Genomic DNA, 10,587 nt, shown 5'->3' on the forward strand with positions numbered 1-10,587 from the left:
CAATAATAAGTGGTTATGTTTTGTGATAACAATAATAAGTGTTTATGTTTTGTGATAACAATAATAAGTGTTTATGTTTTGTGATAACAATAATAAGTGGTTATGTTTTGTGATAACAATAATAAGTGGTTATGTTTTGTGATAACAATAATAAGTGGTTATGTTTTGTGATAACAATAATAAGTGTTTATGTTTTGTGATAACAATAATAAGTGGTTATGTTTTGTGATAACAATAATAAGTGGTTATGTTTTGTGATAACAATAATAAGTGGTTATGTTTTGTGATAACAATAATAAGTGTTTATGTTTTGTGATAACAATAATAAGTGTTTATGTTTTGTGATAACAATAATAAGTGGTTATGTTTTGTGATAACAATAATAAGTGTTTATGTTCTGTGATAACAATAATAAGTGGTTATGTTTTGTGATAACAATAATAAGTGGTTATGTTTTGTGATAACAATAATAAGTGTTTATGTTTTGTGATAACAATAATAAGTGTTTATGTTTTGTGATAACAATAATAAGTGGTTATGTTTTGTGATAACAATAATAAGTGTTTATGTTCTGTGATAACAATAATAAGTGGTTATGTTTTGTGATAACAATAATAAGTGTTTATGTTTTGTGATAACAATAATAAGTGTTTATGTTTTGTGATAACAATAATAAGTGTTTATGTTTTGTGATAACAATAATAAGTGGTTATGTTTTGTGATAACAATAATAAGTGTTTATGTTTTGTGATAACAATAATAAGTGTTTATGTTTTGTGATAACAATAATAAGTGGTTATGTTTTGTGATAACAATAATAAGTGGTTATGTTTTGTGATAACAATTATAAGTGGTTATGTTTTGTGATAACAATAATAAGTGGTTATGTTTTGTGATAACAATAATAAGTGGTTATGTTTTGTGATAACAATAATAAGTGTTTATGTTTTGTGATAACAATAATAAGTGTTTATGTTTTGTGATAACAATAATAAGTGGTTATGTTTTGTGATAACAATAATAAGTGGTTATGTTCTGTGATAACAATAATAAGTGGTTATGTTTTGTGATAACAATAATAAGTGTTTATGTTTTGTGATAACAATAATAAGTGTTTATGTTTTGTGATAACAATAATAAGTGGTTATGTTTTGTGATAACAATAATAAGTGGTTATGTTTTGTGATAACAATAATAAGTGGTTATGTTTTGTGATAACAATAATAAGTGTTTATGTTTTGTGATAACAATAATAAGTGGTTTTATGTTTTGTGATAACAATAATAAGTGTTTATGTTTTGTGATAACAATAATAAGTGTTTATGTTTTGTGATAACAATAATAAGTGGTTATGTTTTGTGATAACAATAATAAGTGGTTATGTTTTGTGATAACAATAATAAGTGTTTATGTTTTGTGATAACAATAATAAGTGGTTATGTTTTGTGATAACAATAATAAGTGGTTTTATGTTTTGTGATAACAATAATAAGTGGTTATGTTTTGTGATAACAATAATAAGTGTTTATGTTTTGTGATAACAATAATAAGTGGTTATGTTTTGTGATAACAATAATAAGTGGTTATGTTTTGTGATAACAATAATAAGTGTTTATGTTTTGTGATAACAATAATAAGTGGTTATGTTTTGTGATAACAATAATAAGTGGTTATGTTTTGTGATAACAATAATCAAAAATCTACAAAGTAACTAACGTTTTCAAATAAATGTATAGAGTAATATATATATATATTATAATATAATAAATATATATTATATTATATATATATATATATATATATATATATATATAATATAATATAATATATATAATATTTGGATCCGAGGTCTAAATGTAGTGGAGTAAAAGTAGGCCTATAGTCCTACTGGAAATTGGAAATACTCAAGTACAAATACCTCAAAATTGCACAATTTATAGACCTGACAGCAGATTATACAAAAGTCTTCTAAATCACGACCGTTTTCTGAAAAAACCGCATGTTTCTCTATATCCGTGACTCAGCCGTGAGAATCCCCAGAATTATATGTATATCCTCCACTTGGCATGTTATAATTGTTCCAGGGTTAGGCCTACTCCCCAAGAAGCAAGATATTTGAGCTAAAAAACGTTCGCTGTGAAAGAATATACAGTATATTCAAATATTTGCGCCACATTTTTACGATATTTCAAAAATAGCATGACCTACAAGCTCGTAGCGCGCCACTCGGGAAGCTGGAAGTACCCTCACTAAAAACGCCGGGACAACAACGCTCCACACGTCCCAAACTCTTCTCCCTTCTGGCTCCAAAACTGTGGAATGCACTTCCCATTGCAGTCAGAACTGCAGCATCACTCCCAATCTTCCGCCGTAGTCTGAAAACCCACCTTTTCAGACTCCATCATGGCCCATAGCACTTACCCTACCCCCTTAGATAGCATTTCTGTAGACTTAGATAGCATCTGATACAGACTTATAGCATGTTATGTAGACAGCACTATAATTGCATTGTATATAGTCATAGCACGCCATAGTACATATGTATAGCATAGTAGTATAGATGTATAGTTTATATGTATAGTCTCATTATATAGATATTCCACTGTTACTTTCTTAGCTTACGCATGTCTCATGATAAATGCTTTTTTTGTGATGTATTCCCATGCTTTTTGTTCTTGCTTAGTCGCTCTGGATTAAGAGCGTCTGCTAAATGCTTACTTTGTAAATTGTAAATTGTCGGTGGCGCGCTACGAGCTTGTAGATCTGCTATTTTTCAACAGCTAAAGCATAACATAATGCTAACACCAAAATGGGTCAAAACACCAAAAGGGGTTCCCATCCTGAATGGAACTATAAAGTACAGTAAATGTACTTATAGTTCCAGCATGGATCAAATCTACAGTATGTGAAAACACACAGGATCCTTGTTATCCAATCCCTGGACACTGAATCCCTACAGCAGCAACTTTTATGACTAATTTCACTTCAAAAGTATAATTTAAGAAGGAAAAAAAAGAGTGGAAAAGGAAAATTGTGCGTTTACGGTAAAAATGTCCGCCAAGAGTCTAAGAATAAACAAAGCGTGGAGACGTAGTCAGCGTTTTGAGGCCAAAGCTCGGCAGACTTTAATATCCACTTGAACTTTATCAGCGCTGTGCATTTATTTTCAACACGTGTGTTTAGCTTTGCACATACATGTGCTGTCCAGACGACACCGGATTAAACTCAGAGGGACACACAAAATGGAACCTTTTTACAGATGCGTGGAACCTTGAGGGGCGTGTGTATTGTTTTTGTGGGTGAACTACATGTGTGTTTTTAGCGTGTGGAGGATTCCATGGTGCTCCTGAGTTGTTTTAGCGTGTGGAGGATTCCATGGTGCTCCTGAGTTGTTTTAGCGTGTGGAGGATTCCATGGTGCTCCTGATCCAGGACACGTAGTTGCAGACTTTGGTGTAGACGCCAGGCTTCTTTCTCAGGGCACAGCCGTGTCCCCACGAGACCACCCCCTGGAGCTGCCCCTCACACACCATGGGACCACCGGAGTCCCCCTGGAGAGGAGAGGAGAGGAGAGGAGAGGAGAGGAGAGGAGAGGAGAGGGGAGGGGAGGGGAGGGGAGGGGAGGGGAGGGGAGGGGAGGGGAGGGGAGGGGAGGGGAGGGGAGGAGGGGAGGGGAGGGGAGGGGAGAGGAGGGGGGGAGAGGAGAGGGGGAGAGGAGAGGAGAGGAGAGGAGAGGAGAGGAGAGGAGGGGAGGGGAGGGGAGGGGAGGGGAGGGGAGGGGAGGGGAGGGGAAAAATTGTACTTTTACTCCACTACAATTATTTGAAAACTGTAGTTACTAGTAGTTACTTTGGCGATTTAGATTTTGATTAGAAAACATACATTAACCCTATATATACATTTCGGGCCATTTGAAAGTAGCTGATCTACATGCTCTCAATGCGTCGCAATCACAACTCGACGCATTGAGAGTGTGATCGGCTATTTTCAATAGATTTTCTACACATTTTGAACTTGTGAAATGAGACATTCTGCAATATGAATACTTTTACTTTTTAATAGTACGTTTAATACATTTTGATGACGATACTTTTGTACTTCAATTCTGTACTTTTACTTGTAACGAAGTACAAGCCTATAGTTATAGTATATAGACCTGTAAACGTGCCCGTCAGCCATCGGCCTACTTGGAACGATGCAACTTGGGAACCTAATAATACCCGTTCACTGTGTGTGAAGAGGGCAGACTGACTGGGGTTAAGTAGGCTAATCAATGTGCAGGTTGTGGGGTTGCCGTGGCAATCAATTGGCTGAGGCAGAGGCAGGGTGAGGGGATTTAGGCTGATTTAGGCCCTGCACTGGCAGAGCCTGAGCAGAGCCTTTTGTGGTGGTCCTGGAGAACCGTGGGTCCGACCGACGCGATACCGGGCACTGCACTCCCTGTGGGGGGGGGGGGGGGGGGGGACGCGTGTGAGTCGAACATATGAAGTCTGTGGGGCGAACGGTTCTCGAGTTACGTGCATTACAACCGTACACACACGCAGACATGCACGTACGCACACATGCACGCACGCACGCAGAGACGTGGTGCATGATAGTTATAGCAAGGACTGTCTAAAGAGGACGGGACGCGGAGACAACATGGCGTTGTACGGGCGACGCCATGTTGGCTCCATGTTGGCTCCATGAAAGGACAGAAAGATGCGCAACGGGCTACATGCAGCCAACACTTCCTCCTTTAGCTTCCTTGGTCTCAACTGTTTCTTTCCTTCCATGGAGCACCATGGAGCCAACATGGCGGCGCCCTTTACGGCTCCTAAACTGTGGACTTCCCATTGCAGTCAGAACTGCAGCATCACTCCCAATATTCCGCCATAGTCTGAAAACCCACCTCTTCAGACTCCATCATGGCCCATAGCACTTACCCCACCCCCTTAGATAGCATTTCTGTAGACTTAGATAGCATCTGATACAGACTTATAGCATGTTATGTAGACGGCACTATAATTGCATTGTATGTAGTCATAGCACGTCATAGTACATATGTATAGCATAGTATAGTATAGATGTATAGTTTGTATAGTTTCATTATATAGATATTCCACTGTTACTTTCTTAGCTTACGCATGTTTCTTGATAAATGTTCTTATGTGATGTATTCCCATGCTTTTTTGTTCTTGCTTAATGTAAATCGCTCTGGATTAAGAGCGTCTGCTAAATGCCTAAATTGTAAATAGGATAGGATAGGATAGGAGAGGAGAGGAGAGGAGAGGAGAGGAGAGGAGAGGAGAGGAGAGGAGAGGAGAGGATAGATAGGATAGGATAGGACAGGATACCTGACAGGAGTCCTTCCCCCCCTCCATGAAGCCGGCACAGAGCATGTTCTCAGTGATCTGCCAGGGATAGGCGTTGAAGCAGGTGTCGTCGCTCAGCAGGGGAGCCTCCAGACACTGCAGCTCGTCAGGGTACCGAGCTGCATGTTTAGACGCACGCACGCACGCACGCACGCACGCAACGCACGCACGCACACACACAACGCACGCACACAACGCACGCAACGCACACACGCACGCACACAACGCACGCAACGCACGCACACACGCACGCACACACACAACGCACGCAACGCACACACACACGCAACGCACGCAACGCACGCACGCACGCACACACACAACGCACGCAACGCACGCACGCACACGCACGCACACACACACAACGCACGCAACGCACGCACGCAACGCACGCACGCAACGCACGCAGGCACGCACACACACAACGCACGCAACGCACGCACGCACGCACGCACACACACAACGCACGCACGCACACACACGCACGCACACACACACAACGCACGCAACGCACGCACGCAACGCACGCACGCAACGCACGCACGCACGCACACACACAACGCACGCAACGCACGCAGGCACGCTCACACACGCACACACACACACACACACACACACACAATACAATTACACATGATGGAAGTAAGTATTATAGGAAGGAAATTAAATTAAACAGATATAGATCAACAGTGTAAGGAAGAAAATACAATTATGATTATACTGTAATATACAGGCAGGAACATAATATTATGTTATGTCATTGTTGTTGAGGCAGAAAACCTCTGATCTCCATATTATTATAACGTTTGTCCGTAAAACTAATTAATGTTCTACTTCAGTGATGCTTGCGGAACGCGACTTCGTCTCGTTCCCTTACCGCGTCACTGTCGTGGCAATAATCACGTTAAACAACACCCTCTCGTGTAATATTTCTTAATTCAAAGATTTGGGCCACATTTTCACGATTTTCAACAAGTTCTACAAGCTCGTATAGCGCGGCACCGAGATTGTGTGTGAAGAGTATGTGAAGAGTCTGTCTGTTCTGACCTGAGATCAGATTCTAAAAATGTCTTCTACATCCTGACAGTTTTCTGAAAAAGCTATGTTTCTGTGGCAGTCGTTCTTCGATTTAAAAAAAAATAGCAGACCTCCAAGCTCGTATCGCGCCACTCGGTGGCGCGCTACGAGCTTGTAGATCTGCTATTTTTCAATAGCTAAAGCATAACATGATGCCAACACCAAAATGGGTTCCCGTTCAGAATGGGTTAATTCATTTTTGGATAAAAGTAAAACATATAAAAAGCAGGTTTCTCCTCTCCTGAACAGTTATAGTCTTTCGTATCAAACAGAATCACGTGAGGATTCCACCCGACGGAGCCGATACGCAGACAGGAACACACATCTGCATATTAACTCATTTAGACCCAAATAAGTATAAAATGTCTTCTAAATCATGACAGTTTTCTGAAATACCTATGAATTCTGAAACCCCAGACTTATAATGTATTTGTCTGCGGACCCCCATCTGAAGATATGTTGTTCTAGGGAACCTCCCAGAAGCACTTTTTTTAGTTTTTTTGTTCGCTCTGAAAGAATAATATATATTCAAAGATTTGAGCCACATTTTCACGATTTTTCAAAAACAGCAGACCTACAAGCTCATAGCGCGCCACTCGGTGGCGCGCTATGAGCTTGTAGATCTGCTGTTTTTCAATAGCTAAAGTATGACATAATGCTTTGAAACACCAAAAGGGGTTCCCGGTTCAGAATGGGTTAACTTTATTATGTCACATAAACACCTGTCAGGCCGGTTGCCCCAGGGCTCAATCAGCTTGATTTGATTTGATTTGATTTGATTTGATTTGATTTAATTTGATTTGATTTGATTTGATTTGATTGAATTCTATTCTATTCTAATTCTATTTTATCGTGTGTGTGTGTGTGTGTGTGTGTGTGTGTGTGTGTGTGTGTGTGTGTGTGTGTGTGTGTGTGTGTGTGTGTGTGTGTGTGTGTGTGTGTGTGTGTGTGTGTGTGTGTGTGTGTGTGTGTGTGTGCACTCAGAGAATGAAGACGTGTCACCACACAACAGGTACAGAGCAGGGTTGATTTAGTCGACTAAAACCAGGACGAAACATGTTAGTCGACTTTACCCTTTTTCACTGACGAACACTAAATAAAATGAATCTATGATGACTAAAACTATAAGACTAAATATACTGACAATTCCGTCAACAAATAAACACTATAGTCTAAAATGTTAGGGAGGGACTAGTGGACAAGAGATCCAGTTTTATGCTATTTTCAGCATGCAACCAAAGTGTAAAATCTGCCATTACAACGACATCAAGGCCATGTCAAAACACATTTTAGTTGACTAAATCAACTGTAGACCTAGATTTAAGTCGATATTTAGTCGACTAAAACGAGACTAAACACTAGAACATTCCAGGTGACTAAAATGTGATTAAAACTAAAATAAAAATGTGCTGCCAAAAACAAAACGGACTTAAACTATGCAGATCTACAAGCTTGTAGGTCTGCTATTTTTGAAAAATCGTGAAAATGTGGTGCAAATCTTTGAAAATATATTTCAGATATATTTCAATATTTTAACTAAAATATTGGCTTCAGGGGGGGTCCCTGGAACTACATATTTTGAGATGGGGGTCCGTGGCCCAATAGTGATAATTCTGGGGGTCCTTGACATGAAAAAGGTTGAGCACCAACTGATATAGAAACATGGGGTATTCAGAAAAATTACCTCAGTCCAAAATGGGTTAACACTAGGAAGTCTGAGCAGCCGTTCTGACCGAATTTGAGATTTCAACGTTTATTTTCTCAGCCCATGGAGTCCAGAGAAAGTTCCCCTTGCATGACTTTGTCTAAATATTCGATTGAAATCATCTCTGTTTTTTCTCTCCATTTGAAACGTTTTGTAAATATGATTTTAGGCATATATCTCTTACTCAGTCTGACTATAACCCATTCTGACCTGAGATCAGATTCATACGAGGTTTCCGCTGGACACACACTGGTCTGATTAAACCCATTCTGACCTGAGATCAGATTCTAAAAATGTCAGTCGTTCTTCGATTTTTCAAAAATAGCAGGCCTACAAGCTCGTATCGCGCCACTCGGTGGCGCGCTACGAGCTTGTAGGTCTGCTATTTTTCAATAGCTAAAGCACGACATGATGCCAACACCAAAATGGGTGCCCGGTCAGAATGGGATAATCGGCTCAATCGACCGCCGTCCCCCTTTCTCCCCCTTTTGTTTGCGCTGCTTGATAATGGTGACGTTAATGGTGATTCCCCGACATTTCCTTTTCACTTGATAATAGTGATAGTGCTGATAGTGCAGTCGTATACCAGACAGACAAAACGCGTTTCGGCGCGCAGGCCTTCGTCAGTGTCAACATTGGCAGTATAGCAACGGAAATGACATGGATATATAGACTTTTTTTGTTCAATTAAAAGGGACTAATTGAACAAAAATGTCTATATTATATAACCATGTAATTTTCGTTGCTATACTGCCAATGTTGACACTGACGAAGGCCTGCGCGCTGAAACACGTTTTGTCTGTCCGGTACGACTGACAGACTGCGGAGCACTATCACTATTAAACAAAGACTCTTATTTTATTAATTTGTTTCTAATATATTTTTTATCCCACGATTTTGTAACCCACCCCTGTGTCAATCATCTAATGTGATCCTGGGCTCTACACACCCTCCACCAACCTAGTCCCCATATATGGGGGACAAGGGGAGACCAACCTAGTCCCCATATATGGGGGACAAGGGGAGACCAACCTAGTCCCCATATATGGGGGACAAGGGGAGAGCAACCTAGTCCCCATATATGGGGGACAAGGGGAGACCAACCTAGTCCCCATATATGGGGGACAAGGGGAGAGCAACGGACTTGAACTCATGCTTCCTTCATGCCTGAGTGTCCAAGTTGCTCCTTTACACCTGACAGGGGGGAGTTTCCCTGGTTGGACGTAGCGCGTGGAAGGAGCACGTTATTCCAACCAGTTCCTTTCCCCTCCATCAGGCGCCCCGGCTGGCCAGGGGGAGGCAGTTTAGAGACCAGGATTACTGCATGTTTTTTGTGAGCGTCATGGGGAGAACATGTGAGGGTACCTACCCTAGGGGACACGGGGAGAACATGTGAGGGTACCTACCCTAGGGGACACGGGGAGAACATGTGAGGGTACCTACCCTAGGGGACACAGGGAGAACATGTGAGGGTACCTACCCTATAGGGGACACGGGGAGAACATGTGAGGGTACCTACCCTAGGGGACACGGGGAGAACATGTGAGGGTACCTACCCTATAGGGGACACGGGGAGAACATGTGAGGGTACCTACCCTATAGGGGACACAGGGAGAACATGTGAGGGTACCTACCCTATAGGGGACACGGGGAGAACATGTGAGGGTACCTACCCTATAGGGGACACGGGGAGAACATGTGAGGGTATCTACCCTAGGGGACACGGGGAGAACATGTGAGGGTACCTACCCTAGGGGACACGGGGAGAACATGTGAGGGTACCTACCCTAGGGGACACGGGGAGAACATGTGAGGGTACCTACCCTATAGGGGACACGGGGAGAACATGTCAGGGTACCTACCCTAGGGGACACGGGGAGAACATGCAAACTCCACACAGAAAGGCCCTTTCGCCAACCCCCGCCTTTTGCATTAGAGATATACTCACATCCCTCGTTGCTGGGTCTCAGGCTGCCCCAGCCAGAGATCTGACACATCACGCCGCCGTCGGGGGGGCAGTGGGCGGGCAGGACGGCCGGACGCACAGCGCTGGTCAGCGTGGCCGGGCTGGACAGTCTGATGAGCATGATGTCACCGTCCTGCAGGGGGGGGGGGGGCACGGGGTCACCCATTTGGGTCATTCTCACGAAACATTTGTTTTCAAGATTTCAGCGTGCAAATTTTCAGAACGCTTTTATCAAGAAATGTCTTTTTTAAGCATTATTAACAAGGTCCTAAGTATTTGGGAATATTAATTTTAAATTATTTAATTACAATTTAACACCTTTTTTAGCATATTTTACAAAACGTGTCCATAGAACAGACTGAAAACGGCAAGAGCATTAGGAAAGATAATCATTTTGAAAAAATGTTTTATGGATTATTAAGAGTCATGCACAGTTACTTAAACTGTGAAATAATATATATTTGTAAATTGTAATTTTTATCAGAA

General features: G+C 41.5%; 1 protein-coding gene across 1 annotated transcript in view; it reads right to left on the bottom strand.

Moving 5' to 3' along the window:
• Positions 1–3,394: 3,394 nt before the first annotated feature.
• LOC310856071 (trypsin-3-like) overlaps positions 3,395–10,587 on the bottom strand; it is a gene marked incomplete at both ends in the record, with an annotated part of 12,429 nt that continues 5,236 nt past the window's right edge. The window contains 3 exons of the mRNA XM_083761288.1: positions 3,395–3,550; positions 5,336–5,472; positions 10,084–10,234. Coding sequence (XP_083617414.1) covers positions 3,395–3,550; positions 5,336–5,472; positions 10,084–10,234 — 444 coding nt within the window. The remainder of the gene's footprint in view (positions 3,551–5,335; positions 5,473–10,083; positions 10,235–10,587) is intronic.

This window comes from Protomyctophum parallelum (assembly GCF_964188405.1).
Source record: "Protomyctophum parallelum genome assembly, chromosome: 3".
NCBI lineage: Eukaryota > Metazoa > Chordata > Actinopteri > Myctophiformes > Myctophidae > Protomyctophum > Protomyctophum parallelum.